General features: G+C 29.4%; 4 protein-coding genes across 5 annotated transcripts in view; 2 read left to right on the top strand and 2 right to left on the bottom strand.

The window, feature by feature from the left end:
* LOC108685430 (Down syndrome cell adhesion molecule-like protein Dscam2) overlaps positions 1–5,751 on the top strand; it is an 11,940-nt gene extending 6,189 nt beyond the window's left edge. The window contains exons 12-25 of the mRNA XM_018190209.1: positions 39–185; positions 301–462; positions 562–778; positions 840–928; positions 1,024–1,203; positions 1,441–1,629; positions 1,700–1,885; positions 2,273–2,720; positions 2,829–3,055; positions 3,137–3,305; positions 3,426–3,589; positions 3,723–3,825; positions 4,991–5,179; positions 5,643–5,751. Of these exons, the coding sequence (XP_018045698.1) occupies positions 39–185; positions 301–462; positions 562–778; positions 840–928; positions 1,024–1,203; positions 1,441–1,629; positions 1,700–1,885; positions 2,273–2,720; positions 2,829–3,055; positions 3,137–3,305; positions 3,426–3,589; positions 3,723–3,825; positions 4,991–5,179; positions 5,643–5,694 (2,522 nt within the window). The 3' untranslated portion in view covers positions 5,695–5,751. The remainder of the gene's footprint in view (positions 1–38; positions 186–300; positions 463–561; positions 779–839; positions 929–1,023; positions 1,204–1,440; positions 1,630–1,699; positions 1,886–2,272; positions 2,721–2,828; positions 3,056–3,136; positions 3,306–3,425; positions 3,590–3,722; positions 3,826–4,990; positions 5,180–5,642) is intronic.
* Positions 5,752–12,743: 6,992 nt separating this feature from the next.
* On the top strand, positions 12,744–16,869 carry LOC108685419 (nucleolar MIF4G domain-containing protein 1). Of its 2 annotated transcripts, none has more exons than XM_018190197.1 (9): positions 12,744–12,814; positions 12,908–13,364; positions 13,608–14,296; positions 14,587–14,871; positions 14,930–15,117; positions 15,328–15,503; positions 15,588–15,940; positions 16,361–16,492; positions 16,579–16,869. In XM_018190197.1, the coding sequence occupies exons 2-9, from the start codon at positions 12,929–12,931 to the stop codon at positions 16,867–16,869; spliced, it is 2,550 nt and encodes an 849-aa protein (XP_018045686.1). In that variant the 5' UTR covers positions 12,744–12,814; positions 12,908–12,928. The 2 variants fall into 2 exon arrangements, with proteins under 2 accessions (XP_018045686.1, XP_018045685.1); XM_018190196.1 differs by having other exon boundaries at positions 12,746–12,791.
* A 1,221-nt stretch (positions 16,870–18,090) lies between these two features.
* Positions 18,091–20,730, bottom strand: LOC108685455 (lysozyme-like). Its single transcript, XM_018190241.1, has 4 exons — positions 20,531–20,730; positions 19,302–19,478; positions 18,651–18,724; positions 18,091–18,575 (listed from the first exon to the last, which is right to left on the bottom strand). The coding sequence occupies exons 1-4, from the start codon at positions 20,592–20,594 to the stop codon at positions 18,435–18,437; spliced, it is 456 nt and encodes a 151-aa protein (XP_018045730.1). The 5' UTR covers positions 20,595–20,730; the 3' UTR covers positions 18,091–18,434.
* A 585-nt stretch (positions 20,731–21,315) lies between these two features.
* On the bottom strand, positions 21,316–24,177 carry LOC108685449 (lysozyme-like). The gene is made up of 4 exons (XM_018190233.1): positions 24,063–24,177; positions 22,939–23,109; positions 21,597–21,670; positions 21,316–21,518 (listed from the first exon to the last, which is right to left on the bottom strand). The coding sequence occupies exons 1-4, from the start codon at positions 24,124–24,126 to the stop codon at positions 21,378–21,380; spliced, it is 450 nt and encodes a 149-aa protein (XP_018045722.1). The 5' UTR covers positions 24,127–24,177; the 3' UTR covers positions 21,316–21,377.
* Positions 24,178–24,400: the final 223 nt, after the last annotated feature.

Below are 24,400 nucleotides of genomic sequence, written 5' to 3'. Positions count from 1 at the left end.
ATATATATAAATATTTCGATTTCTATTCGCATTCGTAGTACCGGAAACACCACCGACTCAAGTAACATGCGTCCCATTGTCTTCTCAAAGCGTCAAAGTATCTTGGAGTGCGCCTCCACCTCATCAGCATGGCGGAATTATTCAAGGATACAAAGTCTATTATAGGCCGGTACCTACTGATAACAGTGAGTAACTCGCTTTCAGAACACAGATGAAAATAAATGTTCGCAAAAAATTAATCTTATAAGATTTTTACACTTTATAATACATTACTAGATATTAATTAATTTTTTATCGCAGTGGATATATCAACGGTTGGTGAAGTTAAAAGAACTTCCAGCATGGATACTTATTTGCACACGTTATATAAGTACACAAATTATTCCATCAAAGTATTGGCTTATACAGGCGCGGGTGATGGAGCATTGAGTCCACCAATCTTCTGCATGACGGAAGAAGATGGTGAGATGTTTAATTCAATTTTAACAGATAAAAAAACTATATATCGATTGTAACTATATATCAGATTGTAAAATAAACAATCTATTATCTTTTTTATAGTCCCAGGCCCACCCGCTGGTATTAAAGCATTAGCATTAACAGCGGAAAGCATATTGGTTTCCTGGTTGCCGCCGTTGCAACCTAATGGAAATGTCTCAAAATACACTGTATATAGCAGAGAAACTGGCTCTAAAAATCATAACACGCACACGATGCACGAACCGCCGTCATCGCCCACAGATACTCTTACGATGGAATTACGAGATCTAGTGGAAAGGTATTACAATAATTGCAATTTTTTTACAATACATTTTATGAACCGATTTCTAAATTCTTAGGCAATTATACGAGTTCTGGGTGTCAGCAACAACCGGTCTTGGAGAAGGAGAACGAACCACTATAGTTACGCAAACAACGAATACTAGAGGTACTTGCGAATCATATATCCGAAAATCCCAAGATTTTAGAATTTAGACCTTTTTAATTATTACTAATATCTTAAATTTTAAATTCATTCTGTAGCTCCCGCTAGAGTGGCGTCGTTCTCGCAAGTATTAAGAAGAGCTGTAAAATCATCGGTCACGCTGTCGTGTTTAGTGGTCGGAAATCCTACGCCACGACCAATTTGGACATACAGAAACAGTCAAATCAGCACCGGCAGGCACTATGAGCTTACATCCGATGGACACCTTAATATACGCGGTAAGTATTTCACGTATTTTAATTTATTTCTCGCTACTTACAGAATCACAATATCGAATCTAAACACTTTAATGCAAAATTAACATCTATAAATTATCTATAATTATCAAAATTAATATCTATAAATTATTATCATGATATATTAGATAAAAAGAAATCCATTATTTTTGCATGAAATTGAATGGAAAAATAATGGATTTCTTTTTACTACGCCTAATATTTTCGATCATCTTTCAGGATTGGAGCAATCGGTCGCAGGAAATTACACTTGTTCGGCTAGTAATTTATTCGGTGACGATTCTATCACATATTCATTAGTCGTAGTAATGCCACCCAGAGCACCGTCATTAGAATTGCAATATACAACAACAAACAGTATCAGATTCCGTTGGAATCATCCTGACAATGGCGGCGCTACGATACAAGGTATTGAGAAAGCAAATTAATAATATTGTATATTACATATGTAGCTGTTAGTAAACTATTTTTTTTCCAGGATATGTGTTAAGCTACAAGAGGGATCAGGGCGGATGGGAAGAAATCGCCTTATCTCCTGAACAAACAGAATTCGTGCTATCTGGATTAAAATGTGGATCTTCCTACTTAGCGCACTTAACAGCACATAATCGTGTTGATACTGGTGATCCAAGTCCACTAATCAGTGCAACAACGAAGGGCACTGGTAAATAAAATATTTCATGATCAATTAAAATTAGCTATGTGTACGATTGCTTAGAATTGAGTTCAGGTGTCAATTAACCTTTCGACTCTCAAGCGGTGAACTGCTTGCCTTTTCTCAATAATTCTGTTAGGAGATTTTGATATTTTTTTTAGACTTTTGAAAATTTTATAAAAGATAAATGACATTGTATTATACTATACCAATATGTCTATTTATTATACTTTAATATAATTGTTAACATCATAGACTTGCTATTATACAGAACATTTTTGAGGTCTCTCCACTTGGGAATTTATATTTGCAGGAAAATTAACGTAGGAATCGAAAGGTTAATATAAATTTTTTTGTTAATGACGGCTATTAAACTTCCTCTAATTTATTTTCCAGAGCCCCTATTGCCTAAAGAAAGAGATATTATTTCGGCAAATGGCACATCGGTGAAATTAAATTTATTATCTTGGCCTAATGGAGGATGTCCCATTCAATATTACACCGTCGAATATCGGAGGCGAATCAATACAGAACCGTGGATTTTGGTGGCCAGCAGAGCGACTGATAACGTTGTGATTCGTGATTTAAAAACGGCATCGTGGTACAGTTTACGTTTAACGGCTCACAACGACGCCGGCTCGACTCAGGCTCAAATGGAATTTGCCACGACCACATTAAGCGGAGTCAGTATCGGTCCACCTAACGATTTAATAATGGAGGACGATATCAAGAAGACTGTGCCTAATCACAAAGTTTTGTATGTCATCGTACCACTCGTCTGCGCAATCGTTTTAGTCGTTTCCGCGGTTATCCTGGGTTATGTCATGCTTAAACGTAACGGCAGGTAAAGCGTAATACTTCCCGATTTTTTAAATTCTATTTCACTTCATTTATTTACTACTCACCACTCGTCAGTTCTTATTAATTACTTTTTTATGTTATTTTTCGACAGAGCGAATTATTTAGGTGAGATATTACCAGGACAACAGCAGCAACAGCAGGCTGGATTAGGAATGGTTCCACAACAACAGCATCAGCAACAGCATCATCACTTGTCCAGTTGTATGTCGACCGTACAACTTAAATCGACGGCTGAACGAGACAACAGACGTAATCATCAGGTTTACACTAGTTCGCCCGTGAAACAAGAAAATCACAAATCCGCTGATCATGGTTCTGGTATGAATATCGATTCATAAGTTGATGAATTATTGGCATAACGTAAATACAGCTTTATTAATACTTTATTATTCTTCACAGAAATGTATGAAATAAGTCCGTACGCTACGTTTAGTGTTCCCGGAAGAGAGAACCGTTCGGTCACAACTGCAACGCTCGATTACACGATGCAGTTCAAGACTTTTGGTCATTTGGAGAACGAGGACATCAATACTATCGATTACGAGAGATCCAGCGTGGAATTCGAAAGGTAACTGGCTTCTTCCGTCGCTTCTTAACTTCTGACTTTTCGTGAAACCAATCCGTTTTCCGTTTGCGCTTTCATTTTCCTCCTCTTCTCTTCCTCTTTCTGGTGTTCTTTGACGCGCAGGTCGAAAACACCAAGGTGGCACAAGCAACGCTACTTTCCGAGCATCGCGGAAGCCGAGAGTAAGCTGCGATCGAGTCGACAAGGTTCCGGGAGCGATACATCCGGAAGCCCTTGCGGCGAATGCGCCGGGCCTAGTTATAGAGTGCCAGTAAAGCCTTGTAGAGGTACAATTATGTATTTCTACTTTTACAATTGTGTATATTGATTATCGATATAAAAAGAAATCTAGAGAATGAATTATCAAGAAAACTGACTGTGCGAGAATAAACCTCCATACAATAATGTGATCCCTTACAGATGTATTTTCGCGAGGTGTCGAATCGAGTACGGAATCTAACAACGAAGGCTCGCCCTCACTCGCGAGACGACGAAGCCGACAGCCGAGCCGGTCTACTCGCAGGTAGCCAAGGTTTGTTTGTTTCCACATAGCACTCAGTCTTGACTATTCGATATCAGCCTCTCATCATTTTCATCGATGCGAAAAAGAAGCGCAATGACGCGAATCATTTATTAATCAGAAATTTTTTACGAGTGATAAATATTTATATTTATTTTATGGATATTATTAAAAGTGACATATACTTCAAAAATGCATATATTTTATATGTAATGTGATATATATAATATATATATGTATGATGTATTGATTTTTCACGTTATTACGCTTCATTCTAGAACCTCATATTTTATACGATAAAGGATGAGAATTCTATACTTGCTTTTATATAAAAGAAGATAAAAGTATTTTCTAAAACATAATTGAGTCTTCACATGCTGACAAGTTATCCTTATACGTATAAAAAATGTATGTATGTATGTATGTATGTATGTATGTGTACAATCTTTTTTCCCCATATTTACGTATATATATATATTTACATACAGCGTGACGTATGAAATGTTATATTATTTAATTATTTCATTAAACTAAACCGGTGGAATATCGATTTTTTATACTGTGTGAAATTCTGTACTTCAAGGAAATTCTGTTAGATGTAATATCACAAATTAGAATTTGGCGGAGGTAAAAGCACACACATCAGTTTGTGAAATAGCAGTTGATTTAAAATGCGAGCAGAAAGTGAAAGTTGTGTTGTTTTTCATGGGAACAAAGAATGAGATAGAAACCCGGAGACGTTTCTATCCACGTGTAGTTGTGTGCATTTCATAAACTGGTATACGCCTTCACCTCCGTTCAAGTCCAACTTGTAATTCCACTTAACAGAATTTCCACGAAATATAGAATTTGCTAATGTAATTAAAAAAATCAATACTCTAGAAGTATGATTTTAAAGATAATAAAATGATATGACATTTCATGCATTACCCTGTATATTCAATATTATTTAATTTAGACAACATTAAAGATGTTTTTGATAATGAGATTAAATTAATCATCATTATATGGAACATTACCTTATGAATAAGAGATTTAATTATGAATCGAATTAAATTAGAGTTGCGTTTCATCAGTTTTTTTTTTAAATTCAGACAACGGTGTCACAAGCTTTAAAGAAAAATTTTTCTTTTGACTCGATAAATGTATCCGCTGATTTGTTTGACAGTTCGGTAGAGGATATGACGCTATTGCCGCCAAGCGGGTTCAGTGACAGTCGCGAATTGAGCGACGTGGAGTGCGACCGTGATCGTGATCGCGAACGCGATCGCGAATGGCAAGGTTTATCAGCCGGAACTCGTCATGGCGGCAGTTTGGGCAGACTTCCGATTGAGGCCGTCGAATCTATGCTCGCTAGGTATCGGCATGAGTATCCGTAAACAAGCATGCCCAACCAGTACTAAATAGCTGAGATCGGTCTAATCTTCGGAAATTTATTTATTTGTATATCTATAGATTATCTTGGCGACTACTATACTACACAATAGAATCTGAGGAAGAATATATGATTGTTTGGATATTGATGTTTTCATATAATGTGTATAAATAATATGTTTCTTTTTCACATATAATAATAATAATACCAAGATAAATATAATTTAATAAAACTTTTAATTATCGAGGTAGTTGAATATCAAATATTCAAGACGAGGAAAGAAATTTTTTAAATAAATTTTAGATATCATTGATTTTAAGTATTTTCAGAAAATTATTATATATAATTGTTTTCGAAATACGAGATATTTAAAAATTAATAATTAAAAAAAAGAGAGAATTGATTTAAATATTTTTAAGAACATAAACGTAATCATTTGTTGCAGATATCAGCAAAGAAAGGAGCAAGAAAGACAAGAATTCACTATACATGTATGATCGAGATTCGCTGGTTCGACTTGGTATCTTCGCCGGACGATTTAACATTATTTAGAAAGAGACAACAAATCTTATTCTCAAAACCATCCGTTGAGGGAAATTTTAATGTGAAGGACAATTCAATTTTGAATGGAGATGGATGAGTGGTGGAAAAAGAGATTTTTAGGTCCATTTGTGTCGAAGAGGCGTCTCGATAATTGATCTGCGTTGCGCCAAATACTGCCGTTATTATACACAAAATATGGCCTTCGTATATAACCCTGTATGTGCCACGTATGATATTGTATAACGTCGAATTTCGAGAGAAAAAAAACACCAAATCCTAACGACGATATACACAATTAAGCAATCAATAAGTAACGGAAGCATTCGATGATTAATTGTACGTTTTTTGATAGCATTTATTCTTTCTATCACCGAATTACAATTACACTGTCTTACCGTGCGAAACGTACGAAACGTAATTACGATAAAAAAAAAGTCTGATTGACCGATCCATTGCTTTCGCGACGACCAATTACAGATATACAGGGTGAACGCCAACTTCCATACGAGTACCTCCGCTTCACTAGTGCGATCTTTATTAACAAGCTACTCTATGTATAGGAATGACAGATTATATTCGCGTAATTGAGTATTGTGTTTTAAAAGATTTTAATAAAAACACTGCAACGGTCGCAGCGTTACACGTTATCCCCGTAAGAAATAGGTCAATTAATTCGAAGCTAATCATAGGTATTTATTCGAAATGAAATTGAATAATTTTGGCACACAATCAAAAATTGATTCTCAAATTCCTTTTGGTTTGAAATACACGAAAGTGCTGCGATTCGATCTCACTCCATGCAATTCAAACCGGCTTTCCACTTTTCGAATAGTGCCAACTTTATTAGAAATATAGTATTAAGGACATCGTGAAAAAAAAAAAAAAAAAACGAAAACTTGAGAAGATAGAAAGAAGGATTATGTGTGCTCCTTTCTCTGTTCTGAACGTAATTGTGCGTTATAACAAATAGTATTTACGAATCGATTATCCGAATAAGAAGCGGCTAGCGCCTTAACTATGTAAATAACTGCTCTTTGAGAAACGACATTTATCGATGTGATCGTAAAATACGCTAACGATTATAAAATACCACGTGCAGAGAGTCGTAGTGTGTCCACAGACAAAATCGAGAATCATGTAGCATATAGAGCACTTGAGAAAATTAGCCTCTCGTCGGAAATTCGGTTTCTTTTCAAAGATCTCTCCCGTAACGTGAGACTGATCGTTAATCGAGTACGCTTACATTAATTTCTGCCAAGAAGAGTAAAGGCACAGCGAAGCACAGAGTTTTGCATAATACAGCAGAGCTTTGCATAATACATACAGCAAAGAATCAACCAATCAGAATCTTTCATCTCATTAAAAAAAAATCTAATTGATTCTCTTATGCATTATGCAAAAATCTGTGCTTCGTTCTTAAGAGTCTATCCAGGCAAATTTACATAGCATAAATGTATGCATAAAAAACATCCAATCGCATTTACACAATATCTCATCGTATTTCTATTGTAAAGACGCATGTAAAATGCGTCTTTACAATAGAAATACGATTGGATATTTTTCCTTTATGTATATGTTTATGCAACTAGACAAATTTATTTGTTCTGGATAGATCCTAAAGACAGAAGCACAGATTTTGATATAACGTATAACGTACAAAGTATAAGAAAATCAATCAATCTTTTGTTTAGAATCTTTTATTTCGTGAAAAGGAACAAAATGAAGGATTTTGATTGGTTCATTTTTTCATACTTTATATATTATACATTATCTAAATATGCGTTATACAAAATTCTATGCTTCCACCCTAAACAGTTAATAATCGTTCTGATCGAGCAACACTTCCGATCACACCGGAAAAAAAAAGCGAAGAAACCATGCGACGCGCGAATATTCTTCTTTTTCCCTTTACTTTAATAAGAGAGAGACAAAGACTTGCTTAGAATTATTCTCGCAGTTATTTTTAAGACAATTGAGACTAATTGTAAGTCTCGTAGAAATCTGAAGAAAATTCATGACATATGTCTCTTGTTACTTTATAAACGAGTTATCGCGTAGATGTAACATGTATATAAATGAGCTGACCAGAAGAGATGATTTCTCGAGATTTGCGCGTACGCGAAATTCGCGCTCATCTCGGAAGAACAAAGTTTATGCGGAATATATCGGAATATATCGATCGATATCATAACATCATCCTATAAAAGATGGATGAATCTCGAGGAGATTCATTCTATATCGAATTTTCAGTTTCCGAAGTTACATTCACTCGCAAAAAAATGGACCAAAATTTAGCATAATTTCTTAACATCTTTCAATAAGCGATAATTCAACAAAAAATCATCATATTGAGATAAATAATAGTTCAATGCAATGTTTGTTGAGCTAGCTTACTAAAAGATGTTAAAAAATTGTACTAAATGATGAGCCTTTTTTTGCAGATGAGTGTAGTTTAAGGATCGTCAGTTCTTTATAATTCATTTGCTTTCAACAGGAAAGACGTTGAAATAGTTAGAGCAAGCGCGAGGTGAAATATTATTGGAAGAGAAGAGTATGTGTGTTTCATTTTATTGCAATAGCAATCGCAAAACTGCCCGTTAAACAGTTGGGACATATGCGATACAAGCCACTTTGGAGAGAATATCAGCGTAATAAATAATGTTGTAATCCATCGCACAGATAGAATTGCGAAATTAAGACTGTCCGTTGGAACAATTAAAGCAAATATGGAACAACATGAATTATATACATGACGAAAAGCTTAATAAAAAAGAGGCCGTTTTGACAACTTCAACGATTCTAAGATTTGTATACGTCAAAGGAACGATCTACCAAGAAATATGTATACATTTACGAAGAAAAGAAAAATAAAAAGAGCAAATTATGATGCGGTAGAACTGCAATAAATGATTACTTTCTTAAAACTAATAAAACACTTTTTCCAGAACCATCCTTTCCATTTTTCCAGAAACACTTTCTATTTTTTAGTATCCTTCAATATTTATCATCCATTAAATTCCAATTAGCAATTTATCGAAATCTATCATTAAATTCCAATTAGCAATTTATCGAAATCTATCAAAAAGATTTTGCCAAAGTCTGTTACAAATTGTTTTGTTCATAGACAGCAATATAACGAAATTTGTTTATTTAATATGGTGGCAGAAACTGAGCAGAATCATTTTATAATTATTTAAATTAGTCCTGCCCAAGATAATTCTAGGTATCGACTTGACATATATTGGCATATATTTATACCTATACATATATTTATACCTATTTCTAGGAAGGCAATATATATAAATACCGATATGCATCAAGTAATATTCAGAATTATAAATCTTTTATATGCAAATTTAAATAATATATTACATTTGAATGATTAAAATGACTTTGATCAGTTTCGGCTAAAAACACATTATGTATTATATAAATTCTGCTGGCATAATACTTAATAAAGACATAACATGAGTTTGTCAATCTGTCACAGTATTCTTTTGAATCTGCTAACAAATTGTTAATATATGGTAACATTTTGCTTATTCTTTAGACTGTGTATTTTTAATAAAATTTTTAATTTAGAAAGAATATAAAAAATGAAATACGAGAATATAATTTCTATTTGCAAAAAAAGTTCGAAGATTTCAGATAAAGGGATAAAAATTATTTAAATATACGTTTAGGAAAATATCTAAATCAAAATTGAAAAATAATAATGAACGTAATTATATTCTTTTTTTTTTGTTATCTTTTAATAATATTTATAATTTTGTTTGTTTAATCAAAACTTTTAGCCCACATTTACTTAAATTAACACATAGTAAATTTTTTAAATAAATCTTTGTAAATATTAGCAATTATTATTATATATATATACATTGATAATATTTTTGGATCAATATATCATTATCGTGACGTATATTATTAGAGATATAAAATAATTCTTAGTAATTTCAATCAAACTTTGATTCCATGATTAATTTAGTTGCTTAATTCATCAAATAATCTGTACTATTTTGCTAATATTAATCATCCATTAAATTAATCATCGATTGTTAATCAAAGTTTGATTGAATTAATTAATTGATTAGATTAGATAATCTTTTTTAAAGCCTGAAGTAAAAGATTTTTAAGATGTATAAGATCAACAATTAATTTTTAATATTTGTTTTATCAATTTAAGAATCATTAAATAATAAAAGCAGCCATGCTTTAAGAATTATAACATATATAATAATTTTTATGCTGCAATTGTTTGCGGTATAAACATCACATTAACATGTGTGAAACATCGCCAAATTGGAAAATGATATTCACATATCGAAAAATATAAGATTTGTTTGTTTGTTCCAACATGCTCCAATATGCTCCTATCATAGCTCCTATTAATGTGCTCATTAGAATGAGTAGGAACTAGAGCATGTTTGCGACGCAAACAAATCTATAAACAAACTATAAGAGTGTTGTTCAATAAGGATACAGTGTAATACAGACTCTTCACTCTTGTTTAACATTGGCAAGCAACAAGAATGTAATAATTCATTTTATGAAACACTGTGTTCTTACTGCAGATAAACGTCTTAATTAATTATAAAATGATTTATATGTACCTGTTAACGATTGATAATGATTGTGAATCTATTCCATCGTTGATTTCGATGAGAAAATAACGTGTGAAAAGGATGATCAAAGACTCACAGGTCCAGAAGCAAGCAACAGGTACCTACAAAGAAATCACGTGATTATTTGGCATAGATTTCGCGCGCCGTCACACTTCACGAAAAACTTTATGGGACATTCCCCACATAATACAGTTCACCAAGTGATAGGATGTCCTAAGGACATCCTACATACTTAGATATGTCCAATTTTAGTTCCAGAAACGTAAAGCCATCGACAAAAAAATTCAACACGGATAAGATTTCGGTGGTTACAAAGTGTTGCTATGCGTCTCTCTCTGAGTGACACGTATCACTTTACAATCGCCGAAATCTTACTTATATTAAATTTTTTTGCTTCAACGGCTTTGCGTTTTGACTTCGGAATTAATGTTGGACTTGTCTGTCCTAAGGATACCTCCAAGAATATATCGATTGTGTATCTTGAAAGATGAATAACTAAAGTGACAAATTCATTATTGACCAATGAAATTATAAATATTCCAGCTAATTTTTATAATTTTCATCTTGTTTCAAGATATACAATCGACCTTCAGAATATATATTCTCGGAGAACTGTTGTGTGTGGGTTATTCTATGCGCACAAGATTTCTTTTCGTTTGCGAACTATACGGAAAGACTTGAATACAACTTCGCTACAAGATATATGAAAGGCAATTTCAAATTTATCAAGGTAAATGTACTGTAATTACTTACAAGTATTCTTAAAACAGCCAACGAGATGACGAACTAACAGCGATGATGTTTAACGTAATTGTGATACGGGCGTTTGACTGTCGACAGTTCATAAAGTTGGAATAAGTATAAAGAGAGTGGCGCCAATTAGCCGGAAGTCGCCATTTCAGTCCTTATTTATGACGCTTAAACTGTCTTCTTCTAATAATTGGGCGGAGCCAATCAACATTAGACACATGCATTGGCGCCATTCCCTTCATACTCATTCTACGCAAAGTAATTACGTGAGATTTACCTTCGATCAATAATAGTGGCGAAATATACAAAATTATCGCATCCCATCGAATAACTTTCATTTCACAACCATCCATACTTAATTGAAATGTCTTCGAAGAACAAATAAATTGCGATTTTCGAAGCGTCGAAGAACGTAAGATACGTTACGATTTTGAAAATCTTAAGGCGCATCTCTACTAAAGTCAGCAGTAACGTGCTTATCTGTAGATTTTTGGGGTTCGAGCCCTAGGGGGCACCGAAACTCCTCAGGAGCGCCACTGTTTAAAAAAAAATTATTAGCCAATTAAAATGGACGCACTCGAAGGTTTAAACCGAATCAGATTTGTTTGCGTCACATGCTCCTTCTATAGTTTCTACTCATTCTAATAAGGCGCATTGGAGTGAGTAGGAGCTATAATGGAAGCATATTGAAACATATTGGAGCATGCAACGCGAACAACTTAGTATGTAAAGGCTTAAATACAATAGGCACAAGCAACAGGGAATAACGAGCCGTCCAATCAGAGCTCTAAGATATATCGAACTTACATTCCAGAGCTCTGATTGGACGGCTCGTTATTTCCTGTTGCCTGTGCCTATTGTATTTAAGTCTTAAGAACCAACTAACTATAATCGAACATTCCCCTGTCGTTCGACTGTAAGAAACAGGGAACAGAGAACTGAGAATAAGAATTTCAACCTATCAGAAACTATGCCTTTCACATAATTTCTGATAGGCTAAAATTCTTATTCTCTGTTCTCTGTTTCCTATTACTTTTATTGTACTCGACTATAATTGGTTGATTCTAACCTTCTAGGGGTCGATTGTATATCTTGAAATGAAGTGAAAATTACAAAAGTAAATAAATTCACTAGAATTTTGATAATTTAATTGGTCAATACCTAGTAACTTTTGTTTACTTCTGTAATTTTCATCTCATTTCGAGATACACAATCAACCCCCTGAGAATCGATTCTGTATCTTGAAACGAGGTGAAAATTACAAAAGAGAGCGAATTTACTAAATGTTGACCAATGAAATTATTAGTATTATAGTAAATTAGCTTTTAATTTTTACCTCGTTTCAGATACAGAATCAATCCCCCGGTTTAAACCCTCAGTGGAAATTAGGCCATCGATACAAAATAAAATTCTGCTTTCTGATTGGTTACAAAACGCCATACGACGCACGTCGAGGAGCACAGACTTTTGCATAATTCATAACACGTAATGCATAAGAAAATGTACCAATTAAAGTTCTTTCTTTCCTTCCTTTCCATGAAATAAAGGACTCTGATTGGTTGATTTTCTTATACCTCATGTTTTATGCATTATGCAAGATTCTGTGCTCTCTGCTTAAGTATATCGACTATGAAAAATGTGTTCGACACGTGTGAACAATGTGGAATGTGGAATTTGAGGTTAATAAGAGTTAAGTTTTCATGTCAGTCTGTGTTTTCATTACATTTGCTTTTATTGGTATATTATAAACATTATTTTATATAATATATATATATTGTAATATTTTAAACATTAGTTAAGAACATTTCTTCGCGAAATGGGGCGTATTCAACATAAAGGGGTACTAAATACTAAGAGCAAGAAATCTAAATCAATACAGAAAACACGCAAGCAATTGCGTAAAGAAAAAAGACAACAAAAGAAAATAAGTAGAGCAATGTATTATCAAAAGAAAAAATCGAAAAATCAGTCGGAACAAACGGAAATATCAAAGATTAATAATGATAAATTGATGAAGATAAAAGAGAAAAATAATACTGAACAAGTACCATCGACGCAGAAACGACAAAAGCCTAAAGATGCGAAGGAAGAAAGAATGCAAAAGAATGTGAAAAAGCAAAGGGTGACACAACAATTAAAACAGGCCAACTTAGACGAGGATAAAGCGATTAAACAGTTGGAAAAGCAACTGAAATTAAATAAACGAAAGAGTAAATCTATTCCAAAGTCTTTCGTATCAGATGGATTAGATTGTATCCTTTTAATAATTTACTTATTGCTAGAAATTTTCATAAAATTAATGCTCTTGTTTATTCTATATGAAATAAAAAAAGAACATGTGTATGGGAGTTATTCTTAAAAATTGTTAAATTATATTTTTATATTTTATACTATATTTTTATTATGATTTTATATTTTAAATTTATAATTTCACATTTATGTGTATCATAATTATTTGGTTATAAATCATTTATAGTTCCTTAACTTTTAATTAGATCTTTTGGATTTCTGTAATTCAGAAAATAGGAGTCACATTGTTGAAACTGAAAAGCAGTTGTTAGACACTGGATTGAGTAAAGAATTTGAAGAGGATTTGAATATGGCTATTGGTAAGGATGATATTGAGGATGGAAATGAAAAACATGATGAGCAAGACAGTGTAGATGATAATGAAGATTCTGAACAAGATTCAGAAAATGAGAGTCTTTTATCTAATAAAAATGTAATTCAAGTTGATAGTGGAGAAATTTCTTCAGAAGAAACAAATACAATAAACATTAAATCTAAAAAGTATGTATCAAATGAAAAAGAGGAGACAGTGAATGAAGAATCCAGTCACAGTAATACATCAGAACAATCAGATGGAGAAATTTCTTCAGAGGAAATAGATACAATAAACATTAAATCTAAAAAGTATACATCAAATGAAGAAGAAGAGACAGTAAATGAAGAATCTAGTCACAATAATATATCAGATGATAACGAAGACTTATGGGAAGATATTTATGGAAGACAAAGAGACAAAAAAGGCAATATTATATTAAAAAAATATGTACCACCTGCTGTACGTATTGCAAGTAATAATATTTCTTCTGATAGTGAAAAAATTAGTAGGTTAAAGAAACAGATGAAAGGTATTTTAAATAGATTGGCAGAACAAAATATGCATACCATTGCAAATCAGGTAATTAACATGTATATGTTATTTAGTCAAATATAAAGATGTTTCACAAGGAAATTGATAAACTTCCAGAAAAACTTTTAGAATGTATTATACATCATTATATGAATTTTCTTAAAATATAATCTTTAGAATATTTGTCGATTTTTTTATAGAATACTCTATATATAAAAATAATAAAGTAAATTTACATTTAAAGTTATATTTTTAAAAAATTGAATATCTTTATTGAAAAGAATATTATTTGTGACTAATAAACATTATCTGAATTTATTATCTAATTTTTAATATAGGTAGAAGAAATGTACATGTCAAACAGTCGTAATTGTATGAATGTATTGTTATCCACACTAATGATGGAAAGTATAGTTGCACCAATATTAACTCCAGATCGACTTATCTGTGAACATATGATGTTAATCGCTATATTACATGCAAATATTGGTACAGAAGTTGGAGCACATTTTTTACTGACTATTGTAAAAAAGCTTCATCACATGTTGGAAGAATCTCATTGTATTGAGAATAAAGAATTAGATAATATAATTCTTATTATTTCACATCTGTATAATTTCAAGGTAAAATTATTAATATTTTTGCATTATTACAAAATATATTTATGATTCTATTTTCTAGGTATATGGTCATCGCCTTTTATATCAAATATTAGAAAAACTAGTGGCAAAATTTACGGAAAAAGAAATTGAACTGATTTTATTGATTTTAAGGACAGTAGGTTTTCAATTAAGGAAAGATGATCCAATTGCTTTGAAAGAACTTATATTAAATTTGCAACAAAAAGCAAATAATGCTACTTTGGAAAAGTAAGTCTTTATATTTTAAAATACTATATTTATACTGGATACTCGCACATTTGATTTTAAATTATTTTTCTAACTGTTCTTTGTATAAACCTGTATTTTTTGGAATATTTTTTAATATTTATTATTTTTATTTATGTATATTATTTATGTATATTATTTATATTATTATGTATATATTTATGTATATTATGTATACTATTATCTTTGTAGTTCAAGAGTCAAATTTATGTTGGATGTACTATTGGCAATAAAAAATAATAACATGAGCAAAATACCTCAATATGATCCATCTTGGATAGAACACTTGAAGAAAATACTAAAGAGTTTTATCCATAAGGGCAATAGTGTTACACAATTTAATGTAACTTTAGAAGACTTATTAGAAGGTATGTAAAATACAATACATATAATACAATTTAAAAAAATAACAATTTTAAAAAATAAGATTACGTATTTCTATCTTTTTTTAGCTGATGAAAGAGGAAAATGGTGGATAGTAGGCTCAGCCTGGTCCGGTCTTAAGGATATTGGTAAATTAGAAAAGAATTTGGAAGACAAAAAACAAAAATACAGTGAGGACATATTAGAGTTGGCACGAAAACAGAGAATGAATACTGATGTTAGAAGAGATATCTTTTGCATACTAATGACAGCTGAAGATTATTTAGATGCATTTGAAAAAATTCATCATCTTGGTTTGAAGAATCAACAACAGAGGGAAATCATTTATGTTATCCTCAATTGTTGTATTCAAGAAAAGAAGTTCAATCCTTATTATGCTGTATTGGCACAAAGACTGTGTGATTCTGACAGAAAATATCAGGTACATAAATACAATTCTATATATAAAATATTATTGCGTTTTTAATCTATGCTGCAAGAAATTTTTTAAAGATTAGCTTAAAATCGAAATAAGGAAATCAATGCATTAGAAAATCAATTAGCAATAAGGAAAATTGATTTTTTTTTCTAATAAGCACTTAAAAAATAGAAAGCTATTGCTGTTAGAAAGTATTGCTCTATAGGTATATATTGCAATTATTATTTTATTGTATTATTTTACATTCAGTAAAATTGGTATTATTATATTATGTTGATACTAATACAATTATATCGTTTTTTTATTATTAGCGAGAATGTTGAAGTATTGATTTTATGAATAAATAATTAGTGTAAAGATTTTCAAGCGCAATAGTATATTTTTTTATGTATATGTTCTAATGATTAATAATTATTATTATAGTTAACTATACAATATGCATTATGGGATAAGTTGAAGACGTTGGGTGATTTGAATACAAAACAGTTAACAAATCTGGCAAAATTCTTGACTCTTTTATTCTTAGACAAAGGTCTTCCACTTTCCGTTTTAAAGGTATGTATATGCCTATATCAATTTTTCTCTTATTTTTTGTTCATGTAATGTTTATTACTATTAATTTTATTATCGCATATAACAAGGTGATTCAATTCATGGAATTAGACAAGTTAACCATGAGGCTTGTACGGCAAATCATGTTGGGAATATTATTACATGAGAATGAGGAGGCCTGTTTAGAAGTATTTGGAAAGATATCTTTATCCCCAAAGTTGCAAACTTTTAGGGAAAGTCTTAGATTATTTATAAATCATTTTCTTGTAAAAAATGTATGTGCTGCTAAAAATTTGCAAGAACATAGTGAACTATTAAAGAAACGGTCAGGATTGATAGATAAACTTTTAAGTACACGAGAATCAAAACTTATATTTTAACGGATATTTTTATAATAATTAGTTCTACTTACGTAGAATATGTATTTTTTATATGTTTATATTATATATAAAATTCTAGGTATTTAATGTAAATATAAAAAATGTTATTTATTCTCTTTCGAAACATATTTATAATACGATATACAAATACCTAACATTATTCAAATTAATTTTATTATTTATACATAATACAAGATTTATTACTTATATATAATATAATATAAGAATAGCTAATATAGCTAATATAATACAGCTAATTTTTCTTCTATATTTTATAGAATAATAACAAGATAAAAGTTTATAAAAACATTTAAAATATTTAGATAATAATATTTACTCATCGAATATGTTGACTTTTTCAATAATAATATATAGGATATCCCGCAATTTTTTGCCAAGTGCTTTTGTATAGATAGACCGAATTAAACTGAGTCGCAAAAGTCCTCTATCACTTTGCAATTTACGCAATGATTAACGAGATATTAATTATTAAAAATTGCGGAATTTTGGTTTTTAATAATTTTTTTACTCAAATACTATTAACCTTACAGAAAAACAGCAAGAGACAAAAATTGTTTATTTTCTTTTCATAGATCTTTAAGAATTTTTTCAGAATTTTTTATCGACTTTTTATTACTGCATTTTCTTATTAACAACTATTTTTATCAACATGAGAAATACGGTATTAAAAAACAAAAATTAAATAATTGTATTTTAAATATTTGATATATACAAACAATAGGCTTTTTACGGATAATTAATGGATTATTATTAGATCGTTATAATAATATATAATATATATACATATACAGAGTGTCCCATTTTAAATGATCCAGTCCAATATTTCGAAAACTAAACCCAGTAGATAAAAATGTTTCAGACAAAAGTTGTTTGGTTCGAAGAGAGACATAAGATGGTACCATTGATTTGATTTTGGATAGTTCTCTGAAGGTCACGTGAACTTTCCAAAACACTATAATAAAATATAATAAAATATTTTTTCATTAAGTATTTTTCGAGTTATGAGGTTCCAAAGTTACAGTATACCATCGGCATTGGCATTACAAGGCGCTAAAATGATGGCTAAAACCTCTTGAATATTGTTTAGGAACATGACTTAGATTTGTCAAGATCAAGGCCATTGGAGATTATTCTTATTTTCATTTTTGCACAAAAAATTTATTTTTATGTAAAAATGAAAATAAGAGATACAATTTCCAATGGCCTTGATCTTGACAAATGTTATCTAAGTCGATGATATACTGTAACTTTTGAGCTTCGTAACTCGAAAAATACTTACTGAAAAAAATATTTTATTATAATGTTTTGGAAAGCTCTCGAGATGAACTATAAGAATATGAAATGAGAAATAGAGGGGTTCCATTTAAAAAATTGAAGGCAATCTTCACGACCTTCAGAGGACTATCCAAGATCAAATCAATGATACCATCTTATGTTCCCCTTCGAGCCAAATAATTTTTGTCTGAAATGTTTTTCTACTGAATTTAGTTTTCGAGATATTGGGTTCGATCATTTAAAATGGAACACCCTGTATATTATTTGTTTCAATATTCTCCTACAGTTTGTATACACAATTTATATATATTCTCGTAAACACTGTGTAATGTATTAGTGCAGCCACTTGCGCCAAATCGATGAATACGTACGTAATCATCACAGTTAATTATTCCATTTCCAGTGCAATCCTGTTTAATTAATGCACATGAGATAATTTACATCAGTATATATATGTATAAGTTAAAATTTAAATATGATCTTACCCGACTAAATTTGGCCATATAGTTTTCTACTGTATGAGCAGCGCAATATGCATCTTTAGCACAGCTCCTAAAAGCTAAAGGAAAAAAATTTTTAAATTATATATTTTTTAAATATTACGTTAATTATAAAATTTATATTGTTAGTTATATTAAATAATATCAGAATATAAACTATAAGAGTATATATAAGAGTATATATTTAATTTCATATACTCAGAGTTCTCAAAATTGATTTTTTTCACACAGTTAATGATTGAAGAAGAGAATCATAGGTATATCTTTTCGAATTATAATCTAGAATATTCATAAAAACAATATTTTATATATTCTTTTTTCACAATTATATATAAATATTCTTGGAAAAATATCTAGCCTATTTTTGCTTCTATAATTAATTAGTAATTCGAAGACGTGCATATCCTACACAGGTATGTAGTATTATTTTATTTTGTTAATTTATTTTTAGTTAAACTTTTTTATATTTGTTTAAAAAAAATACATAATTTTTTCGGTTTCTTTTTAAAATATGGTATTATAAATACATAAATAAGAACGCAGCTATAATACGTATAAAAAATAGAAAATGAAATTTATTTTTAACATTTAAACTTTTAATGTATAATTTTTTTTGTATGAAAAAAGGCAACTCACTATCTTCATTATCGTTGTCGCTTTGTCTTCCGTTTATATATGGTCTGCCAGCATCAATCCAATATTGTTTTGTTATATAAAAAGGTCCACATACCAGTCCATCACAGCCTACAGTGATATTACATCCTGAAGCAGCTTCGCATATACAGCCTATGCATTTTTGCGATATCTCTTGAGCTGTAACGAATAACATAATAATTATTATATTCCTCATTATTTGCGTAGAGTGATTCAGAACACACCTTCATGTTACCTTTTACAAATTTTCTATCAACTAAAATTGTTTTATCAATTAAATGTTTTTTCCATAAATTATATTTTAATGTTTTGACGTATATCTACTCACAAATATATCTGCATAGACATGATTGGTTTTATAAAATCACAGTTAAAAATATAACTCAAACCAGTTTATTGTAAAACTAAATTATTACTTGTTTAGAGATATTTATGAATATTGGCGAAAATATTTCTTTGATTTATAATATTACTTTATTCAGATATTATCTCTATTTTGTTATCTCGATAATAAAAATTATTTAAAATAGATAAATTATTAAAATTTTATATATTGAGAATTTCTCAATATCATTGAATGAAATGTATTTCCCGAATCGTTTTACTTGGAAATATTTATACATTTTGAAATATCGTGTTTTACTTGGAAATATTCGTACAATTAAAATACGCAATATATGCACTTATTCTGTATAACACAAAAATCGAGGTATAAAATATTTTTAAAACATTTTTACAAGAATTATCTTAAAGATGTCTTAAATATGTCTAAAAGATATCTTAAAATTATCTTATGTCTCGATTTTAAAAAAGAATATTTATAAATTTCAAAATTAGTTAAAAAATATTAATTGGAGAATCTTTTGTGTGCATAAAGAAATCATTAGAAATATTTACAGAAAAAAAAGATAATTATCGTTATTATTTAGTCATTATCGTTTATTATTAAGTCATATTCACGAACTTTAAATTCATATTAGCCTTGAATTGAGATAATAGTTAATTGATTTGTAAAAAAATCTAATATAATTATTGATTTTTAATTTTTTTAATAAAAATTATTTGATTTCTATAACAAGTAATGTACTATACGTTAACTTATTATAATGGACTTATAATAGTATATATAATTTTCATACATTTGAAGAAAATTTGTGTGTTATATATACAACTCTTATACTTTTTCGTTAAAAAAAAAACCGATAACTCACCAAAAGTATATACGCAAAACAGCACAATTATTGTAATAGCAATCCACGAAACTTTCACAAACATCTTAGAGATATATTGATGTTGATCCGCGACAAACAATGTTACTACTGTGTGAGTTCCGCACTTCTCAATGATTACTTTTTTTTATACCGCGTGATGAAGACGAGAAGTAAAATATAGATATGATGATTCAGGATGAGTGGGGAAAGGAAAAATCATTTGAAACGGTTATGACTGAAAAATTTCATCGTTGTATTATATAAAAGAAAAAAAGAAGTTGTAATTGGGTACCTCCTCATACATCATTAACAAAGATACTAAATCTAAATCTTAAAAAGAAATCTTAAAAAATTGTCTTATTTATTTTTATGAAATATTATTTTTAATTAAAAGTCCACATTAAAATTCTATTTTTGAGGCTTAAAAGATATTAAAAATAAGATATTACATACATTTAAATTGATAGAATGTTATTTTATTTTCTTCTCTAATGCAGTGATTTTATACAAATTTTGTATAAAACGATTTTAAAATCAAAGTATAAAAATTTTTCTTTTTTGATCTCTCTTAAAATTAATTAATATTAAACTTTTGCAGTTTTATTATAATATAAATGTTATATAAGTAAGATCTCCCTAATACTCTTTTTTTGTATAAAAATAGATTAATATAGATTAAATATAAAATATGTTTATATATATCGTCTTTTTTTATTATGTAATCTCTGTCCATGACAACACTCGTCTATTTGTTCGAACGTCATAGCAATGATTCCAGAAACAACTTAGTATAAACACATCTTATGTTGATTTGTATTAACATAAAAAATAATAAAAGATATATCTATTATTTACGTTCAAAGGTTTGTAAACATAATTTGTATTTGTTCTCGTAATCACTGCTTAGCGAGTTGTTGCAGCCGGCTGAACCAAGTCGATGAAGACGTACATAATCATCACAATCGATTACTTCATCTCCGTTACAGTCCTTTAATTGCGCTAACATTAGAGTTATGCAAAGATTCATATAATATGTAATACATCGAAATCTGAATATTGATTTTACCTTACTGTGTTTAGCCATATAGGCCTGTACCGTATAACCAGCACAGTACAAATCATTAACACATTTGTGAAAAGCTAAAAAGAATTGATTATGATACACACATTTATTATCATAATTATAAAATTTATATTTATTAATCACTAAAATAAATAAAATTAGCATACGAACTATGAGTTGATATAAAGAGAAAGATGATATTATGGCTCTTCATTATTAATAATTAATATTTAAATTTAAAATTTAACAAATACATTCAGCAAAGTGTTATTTAATCTATTTTAGATTTAAAGTTATAAAATATTTTTTATTTAAGACATTATTTATAAAAATGTGATAGCATTTCATAATGAGTTGAAGAAAAACATGAGGATAATAATGTGGCTTTTTCATAAAAAATTGATTTTAAAATAGTAGTACTTTCGATACAAAATTATATATTTACAAATAAAGGATTGCAGAAAATATGCAAATATATATAATATGTACTCAGTACTAAAATCTATATAATATTTATATGTAACGTACAGATTAACAGTAGAATTACAATTAATTGATTTAACAAATAATTATTTTTATATAAAAATTTCGAAAAAGAAAGACAGCAATTAGCATATACTACATAAAATGCTGTTGTTTAACTTTGCATAATTCTAAAATGTGTACAACTAAATAAAATGTTAAATAACGAATTATAACCGAATATATATATTCGTGTGATTCAAATTTAAGAAAAATGAAGAAGTATACTGCTAAAATTAAATGCTGAAATAATCTTAAAAACTTGAAAGTAAACCTGCATTATAATAAATCCGACTTGTGCATTAATTATATTAGGTGTAGTAAAAAGAAATCCATTATTTTTGCATGAAATTGAATGGAAAAATAATGGATATAAGAATGTGTATAATAGTGCTATGATGTAAGCCTAATAAGGATAAATACGAGTGGACAAATAATTATTATTTATAAATATAATTATTATTTCGCTGTTTATATAGCAAAGGTGCCATATATAGCTATGAAGGCCATGATATCATTTTCTCCTCCATTATTAATTTAATGCTAACAATAAATGTCATATTAAATTATCTGCTATGCGGAAAAAATGATGTTATATTAATATCATTTCTTTCTATGTATACGTAATCAGTAATGTTAGTACTAAAAAACACTTAAATATAATTACATATACATATAATTACATATCTATTTTTTTTAAGTATAATATTTTTTTTCATTTCATTCGCGAAATATATAAAAGCAGCGCTATGTATAATATACGTATAAATAAATGAAAATTGTTTCTAATAAATATCCACAAGTTTTTGTAAAAATAACAAACCATCGTCATCACTGCTCGATTCGCCCATTGGAGGTGGTTTGCCAACATCTTCCCAGTAGTATTTTGTTATTGAAAATGGTCCACATACCATGTTGTTACAACCAATAGTAATATTACATCCTGTGCTAACTTCGCACAAACAGCCTAAGCAAACTAATGACACGAGTTGAGCTACAAATATACACACAACAAAATTCGGATATTATTAATATATCAAAGTTAGTACAATTGCAGTATAAAGTCCTTAATAAAAATTTTCAGAAAATTCTGAATGTAATTTTTCAGAATTTCTATTCCTAACTTTTTCAAAATCTCATCCAAGTATAATATTATAATTTTTTAGAAAATCTTTCAGATTTTTTACATAAATGCTTTTCAAAAATGTTGAGAAAGCTTACATCTTCTCTAGAATTCATGAATGTGGAAATATTCTAAAATTTTTAAGATTTTTTATTCCGTAATTTTTGAAAATATATACTTATAAAATCTGAAAACTTTTAAGATAACTTTTTTAAAAATTTTCATAAATTTTAAATGCGAAAAATTCTTAAAAGTATCATATCAATTTTTTTATCAAGGTATTAAAGATATAAAATCATAAACATTTTTAGAAAATGTTATTAAATGCAAACTATAATAATACGTACTTAATAAAATTCTAGATAATCGGATAAAAAATTTTGCTTTAAGTATAAATTTAATAAAATACTAATTATATATTACTAAAATTTATATTCGTGTATTATATAAAAAGTTTCAAACACAAATTGTGCAAAAATGCTATATTTTTTTTATTTTTAATAAAGTATAAATTTTATTTGTAATAAAGTATAAATGATGGTTTATTCGTATATGATAAGTACTATAATATAATGGACACTATTTATATGTTTAAAATTATACTATAGTATAGTTCAATTTTTAAGGAATTTTGAAATGTTTTTTTTTTTAAGTTATAAATTTCTCCAATTTCTATGTGAATTCTAGATGTATAACATATAAACTTTTATAAAATTTACAGCCACTGAATACAGTAACGTTTTTCATATACACATTCAAAAGAAAAACGTGTATCTTATAATTATCACTTTTTCTTAGAAAATGGAACAACATCGACATCTCACCGTAAGTATGAACGCAAAATAGCACGATTATTGTCACGGCAATCCATAAGACTCTCGGAAACATCTTGAAAATGTGCTGCTGCTGCTGCTGCTACTGCACTGATTCGCAAAGAGCAATGTTTATTACCGAACTATGACTACGTTTTACTTGATTTACACCGAAGTTAAAATCATCAATTATGAAACTGGCCAATTATAATTATTTCTCTGAAGAATTAAATGACTGTGATTGGTCAGTTTCATAACATCGATATTATAACTTTGACGTAAATCGAGTCGTGTAAACGTAGTCAATGTTAATCAACTGATAGTAGATAATCCGCTCTTTGGAATTATTT

Source organism: Atta colombica, unplaced genomic scaffold, assembly GCF_001594045.1.
Source record: "Atta colombica isolate Treedump-2 unplaced genomic scaffold, Acol1.0 scaffold153, whole genome shotgun sequence".
NCBI classification, from domain to species: Eukaryota; Metazoa; Arthropoda; class Insecta; order Hymenoptera; family Formicidae; genus Atta; species Atta colombica.
The sequence above is the reverse complement of the archived record's forward strand: the minus strand, read 5'-3'. Positions and strand labels throughout refer to the sequence as shown.

Coding starts and splice junctions, on each gene's coding strand:
- LOC108685419 (XM_018190196.1), top strand. CDS start 12,771: ATGTGGAATGTGGAATTTGAG. Junction 12,792..12,907: donor TGTGGAATGTGGAATTTGAG/GTTAATAAGAGT, acceptor TTTAAACATTAG/TTAAGAACATTTCTTCGCGA. Junction 14,872..14,929: donor CACATCTGTATAATTTCAAG/GTAAAATTATTA, acceptor TCTATTTTCTAG/GTATATGGTCATCGCCTTTT.
- LOC108685455 (XM_018190241.1), bottom strand. CDS start 20,594: ATGTTTGTGAAAGTTTCGTGGATTGCTATTACAATAATTGTGCTGTTT. Junction 18,725..19,301: donor CGACAACGATAATGAAGATA/GTGAGTTGCCTT, acceptor TTTTTCCTTTAG/CTTTTAGGAGCTGTGCTAAA. Junction 18,576..18,650: donor ATATGGCCAAATTTAGTCGG/GTAAGATCATAT, acceptor TTAATTAAACAG/GATTGCACTGGAAATGGAAT.
- LOC108685449 (XM_018190233.1), bottom strand. CDS start 24,126: ATGTTTCCGAGAGTCTTATGGATTGCCGTGACAATAATCGTGCTATTT. Junction 23,110..24,062: donor ATTTTGCGTTCATACTTACG/GTGAGATGTCGA, acceptor GTATATTTGTAG/CTCAACTCGTGTCATTAGTT. Junction 21,671..22,938: donor ATCGAGCAGTGATGACGATG/GTTTGTTATTTT, acceptor AATTCTTTTTAG/CTTTTCACAAATGTGTTAAT.